Genomic DNA, 26,213 nt, shown 5'->3' on the forward strand with positions numbered 1-26,213 from the left:
AGCAAAATACTAGAGAGGGAGAAGAGAAGCGGGACCAGGACAGAGCCTTGGGCATCACCCATGGTCAGGTGGGTGTAAACTGGAAAAGGAGACAGGGCAGGAACAGTGAGACAGGAAGAAGGAGAACCAGGAGAGAACGGTGTCTGGAAACCTAGAGAGAAGAGAGGATCCTGGAGAAGGAGGTGGCTGACACACAGGGTTCAAGGCTGCTGGGGACAGTGGCAGAAGGCATCTGAGGGACAGCAAGGGAGCTCTTGTTGAGCGGCCTCAGAGGGAGAGCGGAAGAGAAGACACACTGCCTACATGTGCCGCCATCACTTCAGGATGCATAATCAGTACTTCAGGGAGCTGTGATTTCTTTGGTGTGGATACTCCCTCCACCAACACAGAACATGACCCCTCTAAAACTTAGTGGGATATTCTTCCAGATTCCTTATGGCCAAAAACTTCACCATAGAGCAGCCAGACTGATAAACCAATGCAAACTGGGCCACGTGGCTTTGGACAGGAGGCCACTGGACAGGGATCATTATGGAAACCTTAACCAGCCTGGCAGGATCCACCACAGCAAGTGCACTCTGTGTAAGAGCCTCCGAGAGGGAACATCGCTTCCATGCCACAAGGACATGGGAGCAGGGTCCCAGAGGTGACACCAGTGCCCCCACAGAGAAATCAGTGAAGGACAATGACCAAACGGCAAGTGCAAACACGACGGGGGGCACAGGATGAACAACTTTCAGTTACTCTTCATTTGTACTTGACTTTATTCTTTCTAAACAGAATACAGGTTTTATGTGGAGATTTTGCTCCCAGTTTGTTTGTAACTGTGGAGACAAGTTATTTCATGCATGGTGCCATTTGACCATGGACCTACAGCAGTAATGAAGCAGAGGAATTGGACCCAAAGGATTTCGGCTGAAATCCTGGTCCTGCTGGTCACTTAGAGGGGACAGGGCACTCCAAGTCTCCGCTGGCTCACCTGTCAAAGAAGAAGGCCAGAACAGACCATGGCGAAGGTTCCTCCCCAGCCCTTCCTGTGGATTCTCTGACAAAGTGATGTAGCTGGAGGGGCCTCATTTCTGAGCCATCCCTCAGCCCCAACTATTTGCCAGCTGAGTTACTGGGAAAAATAAATGCCCCAGGGCATGCAGCATGATTGAGTCTTTGGATGACTGCCATAGATTCTAGCAGCCCAACTGGCTGGTGGGATGAGGACCGCCCCTTAGCAGAAGAGAATGTCCTCCTCCTATTGACTCTCAGGGAGAGCGCACCAGGACTCTGGCAGGAAGGGACTGCCACCTCAGGAGTCCCCAAAGGTGGGACTCTGTGACTCTGGGCCCTCCCACACCTCTCACCTCTCTGAGAGAACAAAGTAATAGCAAATTATACATACAGCTCTGAGTGTCAGATCTGAAAGGAACCTTAGGAACCATCTGACCCAACCCCTTCCCTCTACAGATAAGGACACTCTGGCCTCAGGTGCCTGGCACCGAGTAGCACTTGTGGATGGTGATGGAGACAATGCCCTGCCCGTGACAGCTCTTCTGCCTGCTGGCTGCCCCTTCCACACCACACAGAGATCAACCTCAGGGAGCCATGCTCTCTGGCTCCAAGGATGATCCCAGGAGCCCATGGGCTGATTTTCATTTTCCACATCCTCAGGAGTCAACCATTCCATGACCTCAGGCTTTAAACTATACAACCAGGCTTGTTCAATCAGACCGTAATCTTTCAGGGAAAAGCCTCATAAACCTTACAACTGAGCTTCTAGCCGGGCTGCCACTGCTCATTCAGATCTCAGATCTCCAGGTTATTCGGACCACTTATCTAGCTAAGTTAACTCACTCGGCAGGCCATCTCTGTTCTGCACCCCCACGAGCTACAGAAGTCTTGCTGCACTGTATTTAAATGCTCAGAAAAGGGGTCAAGTCCTTTCTCTGGACAAACCAGATTTTCATACACCTTCAATCCAGTCAATTCAGATAGGCAGGAAATGGCCCAATATTTTAAGCTCGATAAAACAGCCGTGGAATGTGGGACAAACCGGGGGCTTCCTGCAGTTAAAGGCAGAGTGAGTGGTCCTAAGGGAAAAGCAAGATTTATCTAAGCATGGTTTAGGCAAGTTTCAGAGCCACTCGTCAGCATATAATATTAGCCTAACCAACGCAACCCAGAGTCATCAAGAGCTCCAAAACACAGCAGAGAACTTTGGTAATTAAAATCCAAGCTACCGGGATAGAAACCTCACAATCTCTGACTCATCTGTGAAGTTAACACAAAAACCTGGGCACACTGGGGGAAGAACATGTGAGAAGAAGGCCAAAGAGTTGCTTCAATTTTGGTCTAGGCATTTTAAAAATCTTATGCACTGTGCATTTCATTCAAGTTCATCAAAAGCAAACATTTGGACATACAAAAACAGGAAATAGACATGGTAAACCACTATTCCATACAATTTGGTTCTTAAGCTATGTATGGAGAGCTACACATGTGAATAGATTTAACATGTCTGATTTACCTCTGCATTTCCATTAGTGCTGAGGTACTGTGTAAAAATCACATAATGTATGTAAAATGGATCATTTGGATTACATAATATCGATTTCAAGAGGTATCAAGTACAGAAGGAGAGAAGACAAATAGGAGGTAGGCATCCGGACTCCAGCAGAGGGAGACCACTGTGCCATAAAAACCAAACCCCAGAGGGAGTCAGAGAAGCCTGAGAAGACTTGTATAGAACAGATGCAGAAAAGAACACACAGAAGCTAGTGAATAAACACTGTAAATGGGAAAAGCAGCAACATGGAGACCCAAAGTGCATGCTGATCAGTAAGAAAGAAAAATCTTGGCCCTGAAGAAGAGGGAGGAGATGGCACAGCCTGCCCCTTTTTACAGAAGTGGGAACTACCAGGGTACAACATTTCATACAATGTCAGGCTTTTTCAGAGTGTGGGTTAGTTCTGCTGAATTGTTTTCACCTTCATTGTTTGTATGACAAAAACTGCTCTGTGGAAGGAGGAGGAGGCAGGTGAAGTAAAACAAAAGATGCTAAGGGCATTGACTTCTAAAGAGAAAAGTTAAGCAGAAGCAGGAGGGCAGTGCTCATGATGATTATAATAAAGTAAATAAAAACAATACCACAAGGCAGCCAGTTCATAGCAAGGATCAATTTCTGGGTACCAAAGTCAGTCAGTCAATAAACATGCATTTATTAGGCACCTACAGTGTGCCAGGCATTTTTCGAGGCCCCAGGATATAGCCCCTGTCCTTAAGGGGCCCCCATTCTAATGGGGAGGGACAGGCACAGGCTCTAAGTCAATGCTTTAGCTTATCTGTTTCCAGGCCAGGTTCCATAGAACAGAGAAGGAGAGAAGACTGATAAGAAATGATAAGGAGATAAAAATGAAAGGCATCAAATACTACTTTAAAAAAAAGCGAATAAAAATAAAATCTCCCAGGGACTCAATTAGCCATGAAGGCCCCCATCCCAAGCAGCCTAACATGTGCCAAGTTCCTCCCTCAAAAAAGAAAGAGCTCCTGTCTGCTCCTGCCCACTGCCAGGTGGACACCAAGACCTCTCTCTGGGGTCAGGACTCATTTCTAACTGCCCAGGCAGACCACAGTGCCCCAAAACATCTGCCCAAAAGAGAGTAAGAACATCCTCAGCAGCCCCTGCCTCTAGGCCAATGGGCACACTCCTCCACACCTGCCTCAGGCATTCTTTCAGGCAATAATCCCTCAGAGAAAATTTCTGGGTTTGAGTTCAAATTGCAGAGGGAAAAGCTTGGCTAGAAGGAGGAGCCACAGCAGGCAGGGGCTCCCACAGACAAGGAAACACAAGACAGAGGGACTCAACTACCACTGTCTGCTCCATGAACCCACATGTCAGCCAGGGTATCCACTTCTCAGGAAGACAGAATCCAGACCTGGAAGGAGGCTTGGGACCCACCTAGCTCAACCTCATCACCTCCCATGCAGGGGATCTCAACCCTTCTTGTGTCACAGACCCTACTGCCAGGCTGGCAAAGCCCTGGGGACCCCTTACATGCACAAAATCAAATGCAGGAGATTACAAAGGAAAGCAAGTCTATTAAGATACAGCTACGAAAACATTAAACACGTCACAGACCCCAGATTAATACCCCCCACAAGAGGAGGAAATTGAGGCCCACAGAAGTTGTGGTCCCATGCCACTATGACTTAACCAAAGCTGGAATAAAGTAAATCACTTTGGACCACATCAACTCACAAGTGTTAGAAGCCTACAAAACTCTCCTCTCCCTACGCTATGCTTGCCAAAGTCCTAGAGCATATTTTGGGTCACACTTAATAAGTATAATGTGACCAAGCCTTTCCTCTTTCTGACTGTGGGCCTATGGAGGTGCCAATTAGTGGACCCAATATTACTCCCTTTCCCCCATCCCAGTGAACAGGTCAGGCCTCTGAAGAAGTCACCCCGAAAACCTAGAAGACGATGCCCCCAAATGGGAAGAGCTGGTTCCCTTTCCACAGCTCTACCTTGCTGGAACTCGTCTGAGCTCCCCAAGAAACTTGTAAAAGAATTACGAGAATTACTTCATACAAGACTCCCCTCCCCCTCCAAAAAATGTGAATATTTTTTAAAACACACATTAAAAAAAACAACATGCCACATAACACAGCTGGTTACCACAAGAAAGTTCTCTCAATCACATCCACAAATAAGCGACCCCAAAAAGGCACCAGAATCCCTAACTGCATGAAGGGGCTTGTGCTGGCACTGAACACTAATTAGCCTTTATACTAGCTACTGGGAGGGCTGCCCTACGGAATTTTACAACAGCAGCACGGAGCAGGACTCCAAGAGCCGATGAACGGGCACATTCAGTTTAATAGAAACACTCATTAAGACCCACAGCCCAGGCTGTTTTCTGCATGCTGCTGAAGCGAGTCTTTCCACCCTTATTTGGGCCATGTCTAGCCAGTTTCCTGAGAATCCAAAGAGCAGAAACTTTGGGCTTAATGCCATAAATTCAATGAACTAATTTATCACTGGCTGCCTATCAGCATCAGGAGGGGGTGTCTACACCAATAAAATCACAGGCCCGGACCTCCCCCCAGCCAAAAAAAAAATCTTTCATTAAATTTAAAATCAGCCTCACATTGTTCTGTTAGAGCATACTGCTCCTGCTTATAAAAATCATTTGTCTACCAGTCCCCTAAATATTAAAAGAATAAATCATGTTTCAAGGAGTCAAACTGCTCTTGCAGTCAGTTTTACAAAATGCATTTACTGATTTCAAGAAATGTGTACAAAAAGTGGTCATTTTGTGTATTTACAAAAAGCCACTGTTTTCAGACTTTGGGCAGCTGCCTCTTTTACGGTAACATAACCATAACTGTAGCTGCATTACAGAGACAGTCAAACAGAGATTATCAGAGCTAGCTTAATTATAAACTGACCAAACAGCATAAAGGAGTGGTTGGTTAAAAGCTCTTCTTTAAAACCATCAAGAAGTATCGCTCTTAGAGAGAAAGTTTAATTTTTTTTTTTTTAACAGATAAGACATTTTATGGGCAAATACGACAACTGGCAAAGGACGGGTGAAGCTGATTCTACTGGATGGCTCTTTATTCCATAACAGCACTTTGCACACAGGAAGCGCTTAATAAATGCTTCATTCATTCATTCAATCGTAACAAGATTCTAATTCTCCCAGAGTAGGAGACATTCAGTGGTATATAACATATTGATTTTTTTTTTGGTCTAGGAAATGGAGGTTAAAATATTCGCATACACCAGACATAACAGAACCAGGAACAGAGTGTATGCTAGAACCTGCTAAGCTGATAATATAATATAAGTCACTACTATAGTTTTTGGAGGGATTCTAATCCTTCGTCACTCTGAAATTAGGGCAAGGTGGGAAAAGCAACCAGATTTGAGTGGGTAAATGGAGATTATGGGGCAAGTAAGTCACATAATGACAAGAAAAATTAATTGGTTACTGAAGCCAGAAAAATTTATATATATGAATCATATATACAAATGCACATATACAATGACTATAATATAAATGAAAAGAACATTAAAATGAAGGCAAACTCTGTTGTAATTAAAATGGCCAATCTGGACACCAGCAAAAAGCTAAAAAATGGCACCTCTCTGCTTTCCTTCCCTGGAGGGTGGGGAGGCAGCATCAAGGAGATTATGAATGGATGGGGAGTAGCCTATGGATCTGAATGCTGCATATGCCAGGAGACAGGGACATCACTCTATCAAGAGGTTTTATTTTAATTCTTTTCCCTGTGAAAAGGGAAGGCTTATTAGAGGGAGGGACAGGAAGCCAACTTGAAAATGGCAGTGATGAAGAAAACAAATCAATAAATCTTTAAGTTATAAAAAAAAAAAAAAGGAAAGGAAAGAGATCAGTGGTCATTCTCTCACAGATTCCATACAGCTTAATCAGAGTTTGGACATCAGATTTGATTGGCAAGTCTGGCTAGGCCTAAGGAGCCTGAAAAATCACCATCCCAAACACCCCTCACCTGATCTCCATGGGAAACTGGGCATTGGTGACAAGGAAGCTGGAAATTCTATGCTGGTGTAGCAGTTTCAGGAAGCGGTTGATTTCTGGGTACATGATGGGCTCTCCTACAAGCGACAAGGCACAATGTTTCACCTGCAGACCTTCCTCCAAACGACTGGTTTTCACACCGGGAACTCCTGGGAAAGGGAGACAAGGAAAATGACCCAAAAGGGTAGATGGAAACCAAAGACTTCTTGTCACTTCCTAACTGGATCAGACAAGGAGGAGGGACTGCCCACGGATTCTGGATATCACAAGGAAGAGGTGGTAGAAGCAATCACAGGAGAAAGAGAAAAGTTTTCTTTGATTCAGAAAAATGTCAATGATTGCTCCTTAGTTTAACTATTGATTGATTAAATTAAGCAATATGGCCAGTCCCTGATTTTCTAAGAGGCTATATCTTCCAAAATGCTGTTTTTCTATCAGAAGGAAAAGCTCTCCCAGCCATACTCAATGAACATTTATTATGAACAAGACTGTGTGTAGTAGAGGACAGAGGGCTGGCCTCAGAGCCCTTTGAACTTGAGCAAATTACTAATCATCTCAGGGCTCGAAGCAAATTGCAGAAAAGCTGTCAATGGCAATGATAGAGGGCATTCCCTCACCTGGGAATTTCTTATAACACTGAAATCACAGGACCAACCCCTAGCCCTATGGCCAAGGCATAGAGATAAAGAGTGGGCATTTAAAGATGAAAACAGACAGTCTTGACCTTGAGGAGCTTATAATCTACAGGGGGAGCTGTAGGGAGGGACACCAGTGCCACCAAAGGAACACAGCAGATAATCTTGAATACCAAGGATTTTTTTTTTTACCAGTGCCTATGAAAAGAAACCTTTCTCCCCATCCACATGAGAAGTCACCTCTCAATTAGCAAGCCTCCGGGAATTCTGAAACCATTTGATAGATCCCTTCTCTATTTGATATAAAATTTCAGAGTATGACTCCCCCGACTCAGATACCCACTGGACCTAAATACAGGTTTATTTGGCAGACAATGGGATGCTGCTGAACAAAAGAGGAAAACTGATCAGAACTGTGCTCTAAGAAGATTATGCTGACAGAGTAACAGGAATGATGGAAGGGGGAAAATGAGACTGCCTGCTGCCTGGCCTCCAAAAAGTGCCTCCATCTTTAACAAGGAACTATGGATAGCAGAAAATTAGTGTCAGGCAAGTCTAAAACTGAAGATTCCTCCTCCTGCACCAAGTATCTACTTGAGATCAAAATTACCTACAGATTTCTGAAGAAATGCTGTCTGGACTCCCTCTGGATCACAGGGGTTATTCCCAGGAGGGTTACAACACAATCTTTTTTAAAAATTCGCTGATGGGATCAGTTTTTTCCTATGGTGATGCAGTTCAAAGTGTCAAGTGTAGGATGAAATGTGCTGCAGGTACAGGGGACAGACAGCCTATGCAAAGGCCCAGAGGTGGAAGATGGGAGATCATGCACACATATGTGTAACTCAGACACAGAGCTGAGTGCAGCTGAACAATGGGTATTACACTTGGAAAAGAGGCTGGACTCAGGCTACAGGGGACTTTAAATGCCAGACAGGACCTGGATTTCCAAGTGGATTTTTAACAAACAAAAAACATAAGTTCCCTGAAGGTAGGGACCATTTCACCTTAATGCTGTACCCCAAAAAGGGTAGCCACTGAAAAAATGGCCAAGCTTGTTCTTACTCTGCTGTCAGCCAATCAAAGAGCATTATTAAGCCCCTACTGTGTACCGGGCACTGTGGATACAAATACAAACAATCCCTTCATGCAACATGCTTACCCTCTTCTATTAGGGGACACAAGTAACAATATATAAGTATACAGAGAATACATACAAAACAGTTAAATTTCAGGTAACTGGGGAGCAGGGGAGGAAAGGGGAAATGATCCACCTAAGAAGTGGTGCTTACACTGTGATGCAGTGACCCCAAGGGAGCTCACTCTGGGCCAGAGGAAGCCAGGACAGAGGCCTGGGGCTAGAGAGCAAGGAAAGGCCATCTCAGCAGTATGGCAGAGTGTGGGAGGGGCCTGAAAGGATGGGCTGGTTCCCAGCCCAGGGAGAAGGGCTTAAAGGCTAAACTGGGCGGCTTCTATTTTGTCCTTAGGGGCATTAAAGAGTCACTGCAGCAAAAAAAAAAAAAAAAAGTTAGGGGTGGCCAGGTGGCATAGTGAGTAAGAGCGCTGGCCTGGGAGTCGGGAGACCCGGGATCGGTTCCAGCCTCAGATACTTAACACCTACATAAAATAACCAGCTGTGTAACCTTCAGCAAGTTACTTAACCCCAACTGCTCTTAAAAAAAAAAAAAAGTCAATGAAGTTTACTTGGTCCACTGAGTAGGGATGAGGTCAGAACATACCTAAGGAAAGTCACTTTGTCTTCACTCATTCTATCAGAATAGAGCTTCCTCCCCCTACTCTGTCCAGGTCTCCCATGCAGTGAGGTCTTCTCCACTATCATTATACAAGTCAATGGTGGGGAATATGCCACAGTCTACTTCCTCCACAATCCCAGATATCTCCTACAATGTAAACTGTCTTACATGAAGGCATTCCAAGAATCGCAGGCATAGGGCAGCACCAGGACCACAGGACCATAAAGATTAGGAGCTGGAAGGGACCTTAGGGGACACCTAGTTGAAATCCCCATCCTGTAGGTGAGGAAACTGAGGCCAAGACACACTCAGTAAATCGCCAAAGGTCACACAGCTAGGACATAGCAGAGGCAGAGCCTTAGGGGGTTAGGACTTCAAATCCAGAATCATTTCCACTGCACCACTTGCAACAAAGAGCTTCTCAGGACCAGCTTCCCAAATGTGTTCCATCTGAATCTCCTTGGCCTAGTCAACTCTGGGCCAGGCTCGCTGTCTGTCTGCAGAGCCTGTACAAGACACACACACAGACAGACATGGGCCCGTCCAACCACATACTGTAATCTGGGCGATTTGCATTTTTCATCTGCTCTGGGTTTTTTCAGTATGGCTTGTTTGGCTGATTGATCTTGAATAACTCAGTGCTTCATTAAAGGGGCTTTATAGTAATCCAGGGCTTGGTACAATTAGTACAATGTCATTTGCAATTAGAAGTATTTGGAGAACTTCACTAGAGGCATAATCCTTTTAGTTGGACTCTGTACAGGATATCCTGGCAAGCACCTTAGGAGAGCAAAGGTTTTCCTTTGTTTTATGCTTCAGTGGAGGCTAACACTCAGTGAAAACAGCCAAGCTCACAGCGGTAAGAAGGTATAAGCGTCTCCAGATGGCCTTGGTTCCTTTTTTTTTTTTTTTTTTTGGGGGGGGGGGTAGAGAAAGTACCATCCCATCTATTTTCTTTTTCATTCTTTCTGAACCTTCTTCTGAGATTTTTTTTTTAATCCATCCCTAAAGTATCTTTAAAACTGTTTCACTGCCAGCACAAATTCTTCTGGATGTTTTTGGTGAGATCAGCTGCTCTTCCCAATTTCAACAAGTCCCAAAGTCCTTTTCTGATACATTACAATCAACGAGAAAGGTGACAGGGCCTAAAGGCGATGGTTCCACTTGCCTTGGCTCTGGCACATTCTGTTCAATTTGGCACACTTTTAAAGCCCCTACTATGTGTGAAGTTCCATGCTAAGTGCTGAGCACATGTGAACATTAACATCTGATGAAAATCCTCTTTCCATTTCTAGCTCTATACACTCTAGGGACATCCTGGCTGAGGGGGGATTCATGCCAAGATTTCCATGGGTTTGTTTCCCTTACACATTTCTCCTCAATAATGTTTCTCAAGGTCCATATGATGCTACTGTTGGTTAATGTGTCTCTCCACTTGGTAGAAAGACCAAGTATCTGCCGGCTGACACAGTTTCTGGTCTCATTCGCATAGTGCCTGGCACACAGTAGGCTTAATAGATGTTTAATGAATTGAAACTTCAATAAGAAATGGAGATAGAATCAAAGATTTTACTTCTGTCTGTTTCCCATTTTTTAGTCGAGTTTGTTTAACACAACTCAGTCAGGAGTCGCTGTTATTTTGTCCACTGATATCTTTTCTTTATCCTGTTTGTTAATTCAATATTGGTTTTTGATCTTGGTTCTATCTAGTCGATGAGTGGGCTGAACACAGACTGCAGCAGATTCTGATGTGACTGCTGCCCAGTAACAAGTAGCCAGTCTTTTCCTGTCCATTGGGATATGGTCAATTTCATTTCTGGTGATGTCCTTCAGTGCTCACGATATCACTGCCGTCTGATTCCCTTCCTGAACAAAGCATCTGTAACACTCATCCAAGAGGCTTCTTGGCTTGATGAGAGCCGCCACAGCCATGCTCCGCTGGCATCATTTTCAAGAACAAGGGGTCTCCATGCCATGATGAGCCATCAGAGTAGGACTTGTGTGGAGTGTGTCTGAACTAAGTTCTTAAAATCAAGATTGAAACTTGGTCCTTAACTAACCTCATGTTGCCTAGGCAACTCAAAATTAGATATAAAATTTCCTAGTATTCAAAGGCCATAATAGAGTATCATTATCTTCAATCCCCAGATGAGCAGAGGGTAGATTCAATCTGAACTCTAAAATTAGGTTTATCTTCAGGGAGTTGATTATAGCTGGTGCAAGGTCTCTAAGGCTTCATTAAGTGTATAAGAACTGAGATGCAGTCACTGATCGGTAAGGTTGAGTTATAAACTATTTAGAAACAACCTTGATCAACCATATAAGTCCCCAAATAACGATATCTAAACCCATCATATTTGCTCATTTTCACTGAAGAGCAAATTTTCCCATCCTGTGGTTACCCTCATGAGTGAAAGGGCTTGTAATTGGAAGTTCTCCTAAAGGCCTTCAAAACAGCAAAGACTTCAACAACAAAAAAAAAAAAACCCATGAAGACAAGTTGAGCCACCATTTGAGAAAAAGTATATTCCTGTTCCTTACTTATCTTTGAAAAGAGTAGTGAAGTAATACTAATCTAATCACTATTCACGAGAAAAAAGGGTAAAAAAATTCAATCAATTAAATAAATTAGGTGTCCCCTTTAGCATTCAGTCAACAAAACCCTAATCTACCAATTGCCCTGAGACAGAAGTACTCATTAACAACTGTCCACAGCCTACCGGGCACAACAGAAGAGATCTCATAGCCAGAATTTACTGCCCTGACCTTAGAAAAACCAGGCCCAGAAGGATTTGAGCATCATGGCATTCTTCACTGTCTTAGAGGAAAGCAATGACAAGACATGACCACCTTCTTATTCCCTTGAAACTGGAGGTACAGGGACAGAAGGCAGTCTAGGAGACATTACACAGATTAACTAAAACAACAAATGTATAGCAGTGTTTTGCAGTGCAATGTCTTTTTCCAAGTCATTTATAAGAAACTCTTTCAAAAAACCTCCAGGCTTTTCCCTAAAGCTGAGGGTTTTGGGTTTTTGTTTTTTTTTTGACAAACTACTTTCTAAAAGCAGACAGTTTTGCGCTCTAAAAATTTATTATTTTCTCCTTAATTAAACAATGTGTTTTATACCTGTTACTTAATATTTCTTCTCTAATCCCAGATGCCTCCTTCCAGTACCACGTTCACCAGATTCCTACCGTGTTTCATTAAATATATGAGAATATTTTTACAAGCTTCTAAACTTTGTCCCCCCTCCAGAAATATTCTCCACTCTACCTTTAAAAACTGCTCAGCCAGCATTATCATTTACACCCAACGTACATATCATTCCTATTTTTAAAATTTATTCTAAGGTTTAAATAAGCCTCTCCCTTCACCAAATAACACTATAAATGTAATTCACAGTTCTTCAGAAGCGGCGTCGCTGGTTAAAGGACAAAGAGAATTACACAGCTGACATGCATGCAACTAACGGGAATGTTCACCATTTGCTTCTAGAAAAAGAAGGGTCTGGAAATATGTATGTTTCTTTATTCTTTTATTAATAAATAATGTAAATATTTATTTATTCAGTGCTCTTTCATCTACTCCCTTTTCCTTCAGTGAACAACTTCTGGTCATGTAGCCCTCAGCACACCTACCCTCAATCTCCAAACTCTGCTTGTCAGAACCATTCATTTGATCCCTTCATTTCTCGCTCAACCTTAAGCTGTGGATGAAAAAACACCACGAGAGTCTGGCAGAAAAGAAAGAAGCAAGGGCTTGTGGGCACAGCTCTCTGCAATCCATCCTGCAAAGGTGCAAACTGCACTTTGCTCCCTCCTTCCCCCATCCAGACCTCCAGCCTGAGGCAGGTGTAGACTGCTTTCTGTCCCCTGTCCCCACTGAGAGGCTAAAAGGACAAACAACATGCAGGAACCACAGAAAAAAGGGTGGTTTTTTTAAGGAGTATAAATGATGTCAGCAATATGCATGTTTTCTTTTAATATAGCAAAATAACCATTTCCTCCTCTAAAACTATTTATCTCTTGAAACTTCTAAGACCATACTAAATTTCACCAAAATCTGTTAAAAATTAAGGAACATGTTTTCATTGTTATCTTTGGAAAAGTTACCTCCCAGAAACTTTAATCAACTGTCATTTTGTTCAAGATGGTAGCCCAAAGCAGACACCAGATCATCATGGGGGTGTTCCAGATGCAATCAAACTTAAGACAATGGCCTAGTACATTAGCATAGAGGGAGAGCATGGAGTATTGGGAAGAGCAGTGAATCTGAGGGCAGAAGACCTGAGTGCGAATTCCCTTTTTGATACTACCTGGGTGGCTTTGGGTAAATCACTGAATCACTACATGCCTCAGGCTCCTCACCAGCTAAACCAAGGCAGGGAGGAAGTCGGGGAGAGGAGAAGGGATAATCGTAGACACAAATTAGATGATCTCAAAGGTCCCTTCTGATCCTGAAAATAAACCCGAAATTCCAGGCTACAGACTTGAAACAAGGACTTCATTTCACCCAATTGGGGCAGCAAGACACACATTCTTTCCTGTGTTGTTCATTCACTTCAGTCATGCCCAACTCTCCATGACCCCATTTAGAGTCTTCTTGGCAGAGATACTGAAGTGGTTTGCCATTTCCTTCTCCAACTCACTGACAGGTGAGGAAACTGAAGCAAACAGGGTGAAGTGACTTGCTTGGGGTCACACAGCTACTAAGTGTCTCAGGCTGGATTTGAACTCAGGTCCTCCCAACTCCAAGCCTGGTGTTCTGTCTGTCCACTGTGCCAGCTAGCTTGCCCACATTCGCTCGTACAGAACCCCAATTTCTCCTTGATGGCTCAAGGTTTACAATGAGAAATCTTCAATCAATCATTTCCTTCAGTGATTCATCCATTTCATAACCGCTTACTACACAAGGTATAAATAAGAACAAAACTTAAAGTACTGAAAGGGTATTTTTAAATAAAAAACTTTAACTCGCCAGTGCGAGAAGAGCCCTGTCACATGAGGAGATGAACGCCTTCCATGGAGCAGTGCTAGCTAGCACAGACACTCTGGGCCACATCTAGACAGCAGGGCCTAGTTAATTTTGCACATGCACAAACAAGAAGCTGGTAAAGGTCATGAGAATCAGGCATCTTAAGAAATCGGTGAACTGAGGGAAATGGGGCTGAAGTGTCTTTAGATGGCCAGAAGCCAGTGCAGTAGTGCAAGGGTCCACCCTCCTCATCACCTCTGGCCTGATGTGGCACAGACTCCCACAGGCATCAGCTACAAACTGCAACCCATTCAAACCTGGCCACTAGCGGGAACTAGAAATCACAAAGGGACAATGCCCAGGACCCTGACAGAATGCAGCCACCAGAAAGTGAACCAAAGCTAACATACCATGTAAGACAAACAGAACTCAGAGCAGCGGTTGGTGGGCAGGCCTGAGTGGGAGGTGAATCAGCAACCTAGGGATGGATGGCCAATGGGAATTTTTTTGTAATTAGATAAGAAAAAATGCTAAAGGAATGAGATTACTGAAAACTGGAAATACTAAAGAATAAACTGATTTCAAGCCTCCGAAAAATAATTACAAGAAATATCCAACTTGCAGAATTTTTCTTTTTAAAGTCTGTTTGCAACACAGAATGAATTTTTCCAGAGATGCATTAATTAAATCTGGGAGGTAATTGGGTTCTCTTTCCAAGTCAGCTCTCCAAAGCCAGAAAGTATATTTCAACTACAACTAACCAATGTTTCTGATGGAAAATGCACTTGAATTTCCAAGTCGAGAACACCTGTTCCCAAATCTACCCTTGATAAGAATGCATCTCTTAGTATTAGTATTGAGGGAGCGGAGACTCCACTCAAAGGGTCAGGAAGAGGAGGGCATGTATCCCTAAGGCTCTACCCAAACTGGCTAACTCCATGTCTGCGTCAGAAGGCCCACTGTACCAGGCAAACTTAAGAGCAACTCACTCTCCAAGGAAACAAGACAACAGATTCTGTAGGAGGTGGATGGGGGAGCCCGGCTTCAGAGGGTCAGGCAGTCTGGCTGGGCAGACAGCTAGTCATCACAGCCCTCCTCAAGGGCAAGGGCTGTACATCCCTGGTCCCTCGCATGGCACTTTCTAGAGAGTGGGGTTGATCAGCATTTCTGGAGTTAGATGGAGGAAGAACGGATATTACCACTGGAGTAACTCACTCAGTGAGGCTGTGGAATGCCATTCCCTTGTGAATCCCTAAAAACCAATGACAGACAATCACCTGTCTCCAGTAATGCCTGGGGCAGACACAGGAAAACAAGCCAAACGCCAGGGAGGGCTCTAAGTGGTCTCCAAGGACTCGAGGCCACCTTCAGCAGGAATGAAATGATGTCCTTCTTTGGAACCTTTCCAGAAGAGCTTTAGCTCCTTACAAATAATTCGTTTCATTTTACACTTCTAGGTTTTTCCTTTCGCCCTTTGGTACTTTCATAACAAGATTTGCTGTGATTAGCATAGCAATCAGACCGACTTCGGAAAATGCTGGTCTGTTTTAGGTCAAAGTAAACTTAAAAGTATTAAATAAATAGCCATCTTAGTCCTCAAAAGTGAGAGTTAAGTTTTGAAGATGTAAATGACCTGCCCTGCCACAATGCCCTTTTTTTGCTCCCCTGGTCTGACCAGAAGACTAGCAGAGCCCTGGCAGGTGGATAAACAGGAGCTCATTCCAAAGAGACTCTCTGTTCTAGGCAATGCTGATGTTGCCCAGAAGGCCTTTTCAAAGCACCATCACTTTGCTTTGAGCCCACTAAGGAATCATAGACAATGCTCTGTCTCCCATGTGGGAATTATTCAGGAAAAGGATCCAGTTCCCATTCTGCAGGGGCAGATGAATTTTTAGAAGCCATCCTTTCTCCAGGCTCATGCTACCCTAAGCTTTCCTAGATCCACAGTTCCCTCCTATAAATACACCCCTTGCTCTGACAAAAGGCAACAAATACTTTAAAAATCCTTTGCAGAAACCTTATTCACTTATGCTTTTGTTTGATTTCACCTAAGGTTTTACCTTCATGGAGCTACAGCTGCATGAAAACAGTATTATGAAAATTAAGACACTCGGTTCTTAGTAAATCTTAGCCTGGTTTCCCATTAGAACCTTGATGCTTGGAGGTTGTGGAGACAGAAGGTCTAGACCTGAGGCTCAAGCTACAGAATATTAACCTTCTACTCTCCTGAAACTCACTTCCCAACTGTGTAAAACTGCCCAATTCACAAAGCTGGTGTAGGAAAGCCTTTGCAGACTCTAAGAAGGACCATGCAAGTCTGAGTGACTATTATGACAAGCAAAGACAAAGAAGCCAGGGGTTCTCACCCCTGCATCTAGGCAGCACTGAACCTGGCTGGAGACTGCATGAGCTCCCGTCCTGCTCTTACAGGAATTCAAGGAGAAAGCATCCTCTCTTGCCACCCCCTTCCCAGATATTCTCCAACCACCCAGAGAGGTGAGCATTAGGAAGAACCAAAGACCCCCCTACAGACAGATACCACACCCACAACTCCCTGGGACCAATTTCATTACTTGTAAAGGTTCTCAGGGTCCAGAGGGCATGACTTTAGATGAGTCACTTAGACCAGTGAGACTGCCCTCTGCATCTCCAACACCAGCTGATACCCCCAAGGGCCTCGGCAGAAAACCTCATTCTCTTTCCAAGCATTCAGCCAAGAGGAACACTCCCTGAATATGAACTTACTAGGACTTGGCATTTGCCAGTCTCCTAAATTGCTGCTCAAGAGAGATGATTTATGTTTTCCTTTAAAAGGGCTTATAGAGGATCATTTTTTTTGTTATCAACTAACCAAGTTTACCAAAAACAATAGTTTGTCATAAGCAGACTGGCAAAAATTCCCCTGGGGATTAGTGTCACCTTCCCCAGGGTCATCTATCAAAGTTGTGTGTTATGTGTGTATACATGTATGTATACACACATATACATGCATACACACATATGTGTATATCTATAAGAGACAGATGAGAGATTGGTGTTACCACTGCTCTATTCAAAGGAGAAAGTACATACTCTGGCCAAATGTGGACATCAAATACAGGAGGAAAGGCCCCAGGTCTTAAGCTGGAAAACGCCGAAGGCCCTGAGCTTGTCCTGGGCAGGCACCTCTGACTTCCTCTGCATCCCCCACACTCAGTGTATCCCGCCTCACACACAGCAGACACTTAATAAATGCCTGTCGATTCCTCACTAAAAGAAGTTCAGCAGCATCCATTTCTTGCTAGACCCGGGGCAGCCAAATCCAGCCTACCACCTGTCCTCCTATGGGGCTGGAAAGAGTGGTTTTACATGCATGAATACAATAAAACTCTATTCAAACAGGTAAAAACCATTCTTAGCTCGTGGCTGTGCAAACACAGGCTGGAGGAAGACCTGGGCTGCAGGAGACACCCAAGAAAACCAGAATCATGCGTCCATCTGCCTAGTTTAAGGAGCTGCTCTCCCTGTATGTGAAAGAGGGGAAGGGAGGGGAGGGGGAGATGAAGGGAGGAAGAGGGGAAAGAGACACAGACAGAGAAAGAGCACACACACACTTTCATTCTTCACTCTGTGCCAGTCACTGTGCCAAGTGACAAGGATACAGATTATTCAAGTGAACAAGGCCAACCCTTCCCTCCAGGACCTTACATAGGAGGGGGTAAGACAAATGACAAAAAGGACAGGGAAGGGGGCGGGGGAGGGAAGGCCTGACCACAGTAGTCACTCAATAAAACTTGACTTGATGGTCTGAGAGGGGCAGGGCTGGCATGGCCAGGGCAGCCAGAACCAAGCATGATAAGGCCACACCGGCCCTGGAGGCCCAAGGGAGCTCCAGGAGCAGAGCCCATTCTAAGGGAGGAAGGGAGATGCCGGTCTAAGTGGAATGCAGTTAATGCAAAGCCTCATAAAACTGAGAACAAGGTTGAGACAGAAAAAGCTGAGGCCTATGAAACAGCTTCACATGAGATCAAAATGCAATTAATTAAACAGAACGAATCTGTTTTCCTTCCAAAAGGGGCCTGGTCTTCAAAGATTCAAATCCACTCGGCGCACCAGAATCAGGCAAGGCCAAAAAGCAGGTTCCTGTCAGCCAGCAAGGCCATTCATGCTCCCCCCACATGATTCATGAGCACCACCAAAAGTCTCCTTAAACAATTTATGAGGAGTGGAGTCTTGAGGGCTCACACTCACAAGACCAGAGTCAGGCTCCATCTATCAAGAGAAGAACTAGGCATGGAATGGAGTCCACAGATTAACTGGGAAAATAACAAAGAATATTTCTGAAACCCAAATCACATTTCAGCTCCTGATGAGGCCAGAAAAGTGCTTCTAAGAAGGTTCTGGCTCTCTCCAAACCCGGTAACCTAAACAAGGGGCCACTCATTCTCACAATGCTCCTGCAAAATGGGCTGATCAAGGTTCTGTGACTCTTCTGACTGAAGATTAAGTGTAATAACAACACTTTCCTTTTTTTTAGCACGCTAACCTTTCTGAAATGTTTCCACATCAGTGTCTCATTCACTGACAATCTGGGGTTCCTTTAAATCATTTTTAAAATCTTTCCCAGTATCAAATTCTAAATGCACCAAGACAAAACATGGCCACTTAAGCCCTCCATCGAATGAGGCTCTTCTAAAGGAAGTCATGCAGGGAGTGGGTTTCAAAGACGCAGACCACAGGAAGAGGCAACACATTGAAAGGAACCTCTAGAAACTGTCAGGGATTGGGGTGACTGGCCCCTGAGGAGGCCTGAGCACTACCATGAACTCTGCAGTCCGAGCCCCATCAAAGGGAACTCTCAAGGCCTGCGATGGCATAATAGGGCCAATCAAACTAAAACAGGCCCAGTAATCCCAGCCCTGAGCAGAGTCTCACTGTGGTCGGCAGCTGTCAGGGCCCTAGGCCCTTCCCGCCCCCCCCCATCCCAAAGCACTTCTGCCCTGTACCCACCCCACACTGCCCCATCTTTCCAGTAAGGGCACCTCTGTCCAAATATTAACAAACTTTCCTTCATATCAGACCTGCCCAATCCTCCAAAGACTTACTTTGGGTGCATTTTGTATTTAGTTTTCTATGTACTTGTTGCTTCCCAATGGTAGAACAGAAACCCCCCGAAGGGAGGACTCGCAGTCTGGGCGCAGGGCCTGGCACACAGAAGATGCTTAACCTATCCTCATTTTCTTAGTGTCTGAATTCAGACAGGTGACTCACAAGTATTCGGATAAAAAGAGAAATGGTGAATAAGTGTGAAGATTGGCTTTGTGCAGGGGACTAAAGCCAGTCAGGGCATCACTGCCAGATAACTGGAGGGCCCTAACAATTTTTCAGGCTGTCAGATTTTATTTGTAAGACTAGTAAGACAAAGGGCAGCTAGGTGGCTCAGTGGATAGACACCAGCCCTGGAGTCAGGAGGACCTGAGTTCAAATTTGGCCTCAGACACTTGACACTTAACTAGCTGTGTTACCTTGGGCAAGTCACTTAACCCTGAATGCCTCACACAAAAAACAAAAGGGTAAGGTGTTGGGTCCTTTACACTCCCAACTGCCTATCAAATCAGCTGGATGATTTTTACAAAAGAGGTGGGCTCTGAGCTAAACATTATCTGGAAACAAAGCTCACACTATCCTGCAGACGGTGTCCCATCTCATGTGCCACACATTAAAGCAGCCACCCTAGGCTCAACCTGAGAAACAATCAGAAGCAAAGACCTTGCCTGGTGCCTCTGACCAACCTGGGATCTCCCACTTGAGGCCATGCCCTCCACTAGTGCAGATTGCACACTCAACTTCTCAAACTCCCTGCTCCAATTCTGCCTGCACAGTTCCTGTCTCCAAGCTCCTCTAAACCCCAATAAGACAAGATGACTAAAGCATGGAGCCCAAGTTCTGCTGTTCACTGAATTGCTGCACCAGCCCCCTGACCCACCCCACCCCCCAATGACATCCGCTCATAAATGCACACCAGCTCAGGATGTTCACCAGGTCTGGACACAGGGAAAACCTGACCCACAAAAGGTCCCCAAGTAATCAAGGAGCTGGGGGAGAAAACCCCATCAAAGACAAGAAGCTGTTTGATGATGCATCTTTCTAAAAGTCAGATAGGAAGTAAAAGAAACTGAGGGGGGGGGGGCCTTCAGAATTCTTCTTACTTTCCCACCCAAACATTTCACAAAGGGAACACAGTTCAGACCTGGGCATTTCACAGACACACTAGAGTGGGAGGTCTGATACCTTTAAACTGTCGGATCATGTTCTGGTGATTTTCGATGGCCTGCTGTAAGATCATATCAGGCTGATCCATCTTCCACCGCCATTCAGTGCCTACTGGATTGGTGTGGTGCCTGCAGAGAGAGGATGCACAATTCTCAAAGGTTTCCTCTACAATTTAGCAAGATGATGGGCAGCCCTCCGATTCTGGCAAATCCATTCCCCCAAATCACAGAGGTCTCTCCCTGAGGCTTGTGACTGGTCAGCTCAGCTGGCTATATAGCGAATGCTTAATAAACTGGTGTTTACCAAACTCTTGGACACCACACAAACCTGTGAACCTGCTGGGAGACAGCAGCCGGAAGATTCCCAACACTACGATCCTGCAAGCTAAGGAGCCCCATGCCTGGAGCACTGAGCTTAGACTCAAGAAAATGAGAATGCAGATCCAGCCTCAGACACTTCCTCATCTTTCTATGCCTATCTCTGGCTCAGTTTCCTCATCTGTAAAATGGGGCTCAAAACTGTACCTCATAATACACACACACACACACACACACACACACACACACACACACCCCTCCCCCCTAACCTCTCTCTTCACTTCACCAGGGTTAGCACAATCTACATGCCCCACCTTCGAGTCAAAAACTGACAATGGCCACTAAAGAAACCCACAAGAGCATGCCTGGTAAGGGAGGGCTACAACCTTTGTAGGTCGACTGCACAGCCAAAGGCTGCTTCTCTGTCTGCTTTGGGAAAAGGAGGCATTGGCTGAAAGTATTAAGGGATCAGTGCAAATTCATCCCAAATACCAGAAAAAAAATTCAAAGAAAGCTGCCTCGAGTCACCACTTATCAGCAAGAGACAGTCTACACTTGATCTAATATATGGCTCAGCTCTCAAAGTTAGTCAAATCATTGATTTTTAGACTGGAAAGAAACTTAGTCATCTGGGCCAGGTCCCTCCACCCCCTCACTGAGCAGAGAGAGGCTGTAGCCACTGGCAAGCTGCCCCTGAGCCTCCACTCCCCTAAGGCCCCCTGCTCCCCTGAGCCTCTACTCCCCTAAGGCCCCCTGCTCCCCCTGAGCCTCCACTCCCCTAAGGCCCCCTGCCTCTACTTCCCTAAGGCCCTCTGGGGTTTCCAGCGTGGGTTTCCAGACCTCCAACCCCAACTGGCTCATCCTGGAACTTTCCATAGTGTCTGGAGCTTCCTTGCCCAGGCACAGCCAACCACCACTGCAAAATCCTCAATCTGGAAGGCCCATCTCCCACCGGGGAGCCCCTTCTGCAGCCTCCATTTAGTGCAACAGAGGCCCGAGGAGGCATGCACTTCCCTCCCCCCCATTCCCAGCTGCAGAGCGTCAAAAGCACTTTCCCACTTTTCAGCTCCCTTTTGCTGTTCTGTCATCTCCCAAGAGAAAGAAAGCAGAAGGGAAGGTCTGGCATTCTTTTTGCACATATTTGCATTAGCACAGTGCCTGGTATACAGTAAGTGTTTGATAAATGCTTGTTTCCTTCCTTCCCAGAGACATTAAAGTTACTGTAAAGGTAGCAGCGAGTAGGAGAGCTAGGATTTGAGCCCAGGCAGGCTGGGGAAGCCACTGCCCTCAGGTTACCTGGATTCACCATCATTGCGGCTGCTGGGTCATGACCGCTGCTGTTCTTTTTGTTGTTGTTGTTACAGTTAAAACAACGGAGCTGATGTGGTCACATTAACCTACCTGCCACTCACAGCAAACCCATTCAAATCTGGGCAAGCCAGGAACTGGATGTCATTATTCCGCCAGCTCTTATTAGCCTTTCCATCTCATCTTGACATTTTCTGGAGTTAATTAAAGATATCTACCAACCACCTGGTCCACAAGGACACTTTACTGGAACAGACCGCCATAAGGCTATGCCCTAATACACCATGCAAAAGGGTGCAGGCACCCAGGCCTATGCGCCAGCTCCTGCTCTTCAGCACCAGTCTTCTTAGAGGGGGAGACAAAGGAGAGAAAAAAACAGCCCGAACCAATCTTTTATGTTGTGACCTTTTAGGTTAGAACATAAAAAATGTGAACAGAATGGAAGGCAGTACCTCGCACATCAATGGCTGCAGGCAAAAACATCTAATTAAAAAGGGGACAGACTTGAACATAAAACATAAAAAGACAGTTTTAATTACATATCAAAACTGCCTGGTACATAACACAAACCAAAAAATCAATGCGCTAGAAAAAGAAAAGAAACAGCCGACTGGGCAAATATTCACAGTAAATATATGCTCAAGGTCCAATAGTCAAAACATGGGAAACTGATACCAATATGTAAAAAACAGAGCCATTCCCCACTAGGGACAAGGTTAAAGGATTGAAGAAGATATTTCAAAAGAAAAAGTGCAAATAATCAATAACCATATGAAAGAATGTTCCAAATCACTGATAATAATAACAATACAAATCTTTTAAAACTCTAAGGCTTTACCCATCAGACTGAAAAAACTGAATAAGACAAATACATGTGGGGACAGGGAGAAAATACATTAATCTACTAGCGATGGCATTATAAACTGGTTCAACCATTCTGGAAAACAATCCAAAATTTTACTACAAAGTTACTAGACTATACATATCCTTTGTCTCAGAGATAGTACTTTAAGGCATATACTGCCAGGTGAAAAACAGAGGAAAAAGTACCAAGAACAAAGAAATACTGATAGCAGAACTTTTGTAGTAGCAAAGAACTAAAAAGAAAATGGAGGAAGAGGAGAGAGAAGGAAGGAAGGGAGGGAGGGAGGGAGGGAAGGAGAAGCTAGAGTGAAAAAGCAGGCAGGATAACTGTATTTTACTCTGAGGCCTACAGAATCCCAAATGACAGAAAGTCAGGACTTCCAGTCTTGTCTTCAGCTGTCACCTTCCCAAGAGCACCAGCTGAGGGTCTGAAAGGAAGAATACTCAAGAACCACCCGTGATGAAGCTCAGGAAAAGAGAAGGGACATACCTTGGACATCGTGGATCACTAGCTGGTACATAATACAAAGCAAAAAGTCAGGGACTGCTGCAGTCCCTGCCTTCAAGGCCACAAAGACTGAGTGCATCATTTTTCTTGGGGTTATTATAAAAACTAGCAACATCATCAAGAAAGTATAACTGCAAAATATCAGCATCTGCCTTAAGGAGAAAGAATGAAGAAATTAAATGAACTTTTCTGGCCCAATAATCCAAACCCTCTACTAAAAGGGCTTTACTGACCTAGAATCCTTAGCTACTCTCGGAAGTTGGATGCCCAGAGAAAATTAAAATTCCCTGAAAGCCTCCAATCCCTTTTCTACCTTTTCAGACAGCTGATATAACAATGAGCTGGGTCCTTGGATCACAACAGCCAGAGATGTCATTACCAAGTGGGCGACCCACTGAGGATGAGGCTTCCCCAGTAAAGTTCCACTCATCCTCTGAGAGCAGCATCTCGTACCCTGTGACTGGACCTCAGTCACAGGATCCGAAGGGTCCTCAGGAGGCAGCCAGCTCAGCCCAAGGGTGAAGAAGGCCTCCACACCAACATGGCTCTCTCCTACCATCAGGTCTGACTGAAACAACTCTGTGGTGTTCCTACTTCACCATTTGAGGAGGACGACGAGTCTTAAACCTCTTCTATACAACAGCCCTTCAAACAACTGAAGAAAGCTCAAATGCTCTCCCCTTCAGGCTTCTCTTCTCCAGGATACAAATTCCCATTTACCTCCACAAATACTTCTCCTGAGTCAGACTCTAGGTCCTTCCCTGCTCTGGGATTTCAATACCTTATCAAAGTTCCCTCTAACTGTAAGGGTTATGTGATTTAAAGATCTTCCATGCCCCGTTGGACTTGCTGACATAGCAGGAAGGGGCGGAGCAAGAGGAAGCGGAAGCCAAGCTAGCGTTCCTGCGGTGGCTGGCGGTGGTGGTGGTGACGGCGGTGGTGGTGACGGCGGCAGCAGCAGAGGCAGTGGCAGCGCGAAGCCCTTTTTGAGTTAGGACTGCTAAGGACTTTCTGCTAAGGACTCCTGCTGAGGACTGCCAGGGGCCGGAGCTGCTGGGAGCGCGCTTCCAGGACACTGGGTGGTTGCTGTGCGTGGGGAAAGGAGGACCTTTGCCTGAGGTAGCCTGTTCTGTTTTAAAGGCTTGAAAATGTGGGTGCTTTCTACTTTATCTACCTGTGCCAATGTCATAACTACCCTGATGGCTTTCCCTTTCTGGTTTTGGGACTCAGTCTTTTGGTATCTTAATAAATTTTCTAGTTTATTTCCTCATATGGCAAACATGACGTATTTTCTAATGGATAATTATATCAGCATATTTGTAATCTCTATAGGCATTGTGAATATGGCATTGCTGATACACTAACCTGCAGTACCTAGCACTGAGTAGAATCCTCAAACAGAAACGTGATCTGAGCAGGACAAAATGGAGAGGGACCGTCACCACCTCACCCCTGGAAAGATGTCTCTTCTGAGGTGGACGACAGTGGCATTTGCTTTTCTGGATGCCCTCTTACTCTGCTAACTCCAAATGTCCTTTTAACCACAGAATCTTTTGCATCAAACTGCAGCCTAACCATGTAACCTTCCTTCCCTGCCTCCTGCACTGGTAAATGTGATTTGAGCCTGGCACAATGGAAAAAGCAACATCTCTGGGATCAAAGGACCTGGGTTCAAATCCCACATTCAACCTCAAGCAAGCTACTTATCCTCCCTGGCCTTGGTTTCCTCATCTATAAAATGTAGGGTCGGACAAGGCAGACTTTGAGGTCCCTAAGACTGGCTTATTATTATTCAGTGCTGACTCATTCAGCTCAACCCAGTGACTTTTGGTGAGTTACCTCTGTCTCCTAAGCTATGTGGCATCTGCAACTTGATGAAGATCAGTCTATGTCTTTATCCAAGTCACAGACAAAATGGTCACCAAGATAAGGCCTAAGAAAGCACATGAGGCTGCTCCCCTGAAGACCTCCTTCCCAGCTGACACCAAGCTATTAATGACGACCGTTTGAGTAAGGATTTGCAGCAATTTCTGAATGCTTCTAACTCTACTGTGCTTAGGCTGTATCTCCCCATCCTTCAATCAGCAAACATGGAGCCCTAGGGATGCAGAGAAAAAGAAAAACAGGCCCTGTGCTCTAGGAGCTCACATTCTATTGGGGAGACGTGGACATACACAGGCACAAACAACAACATCTCTATAGGGAATTGAAGGTAATACAGGAGAGAAGGCTCCATAGCAGCTGGTGGGTCCAAAGATCGAGAGGTGAAGGAATCCAGGGATCCTACAAGCAGCCGTGGGGAGCGGCCAGTACTAAGGTATGAGACAGGAAGGAAGAGCCATGTGGGTGAGGAAGACTATGGCTGGGCCACAGACTATGTGAAAAGGAATTATGAGTAAGAAAATTAACTAGATAGGAAGGAGCCATTTGGTTAAGAGCTTTTAAAAGTCAAACAGAGCTCATGCTAGATCTTAGCTGTAACAGGAAGCCAGAAGAATTTATTGACTCACGGGACAAGTATAATATGGTCAGACCTATGATGTAGGAAAATCACTGCAGCAGTGATGTGGAACATAGGTTGGAATACACAGACACTTGGGGCAGTGAGATTAATTAAGGGGCTCTTTTGATGGAGCCAAGATGGCAGAAGAACAGGATCTTACATAATCCAAGTTCTACCAAACAATTCCTTCACTGAGATTTATAAAATGCACCAGTCTGAATTCTGATCAGGAAATCCAGGGGAAAAATATCAGTGAATCACTTTTCCAGTCAGGTCAGCACAAGGTAAAAGACAGAGATGGGAGTGGAGTCAAAATAGCAGAGTAGAAGCAGGACCTCCCCGCTGCTCCAGCTTCCACCTTTCCCAATCCATTTAAAAAGGGGACTCTGAACAAACTTTGGAGGTTCAGAACCCACAAAATGACACAGAGAAGCTAACCTCACACTGAGGACAGCCCGGCAGGCCGGCAGGAATCAGTCAGCCCAGCGCTCTGGGAGCCAAGCCCAGCCCCACGCCGAGGCCTTAGTCCCAGGGCAGG

General features: G+C 45.0%; 1 protein-coding gene across 1 annotated transcript in view; it reads right to left on the reverse strand.

The window, feature by feature from the left end:
* Positions 1-26,213, reverse strand: part of LOC138162044 (S-adenosyl-L-methionine-dependent tRNA 4-demethylwyosine synthase TYW1-like) — a 255,701-nt gene that overhangs the window by 126,224 nt on the left and 103,264 nt on the right. The window contains exons 12-13 of the mRNA XM_069089149.1: positions 20,194-20,303; positions 6,529-6,706 (exon numbers count right to left, since the gene is read on the reverse strand). Of these exons, the coding sequence (XP_068945250.1) occupies positions 6,529-6,706; positions 20,194-20,303 (288 nt within the window). The remainder of the gene's footprint in view (positions 1-6,528; positions 6,707-20,193; positions 20,304-26,213) is intronic.

The sequence above is a fragment of the Petaurus breviceps genome, unplaced genomic scaffold (assembly GCF_028583685.1).
Source record: "Petaurus breviceps papuanus isolate PSGF00001 unplaced genomic scaffold, PetGlider_PUasm1.0 186, whole genome shotgun sequence".
NCBI lineage: Eukaryota > Metazoa > Chordata > Mammalia > Diprotodontia > Petauridae > Petaurus > Petaurus breviceps.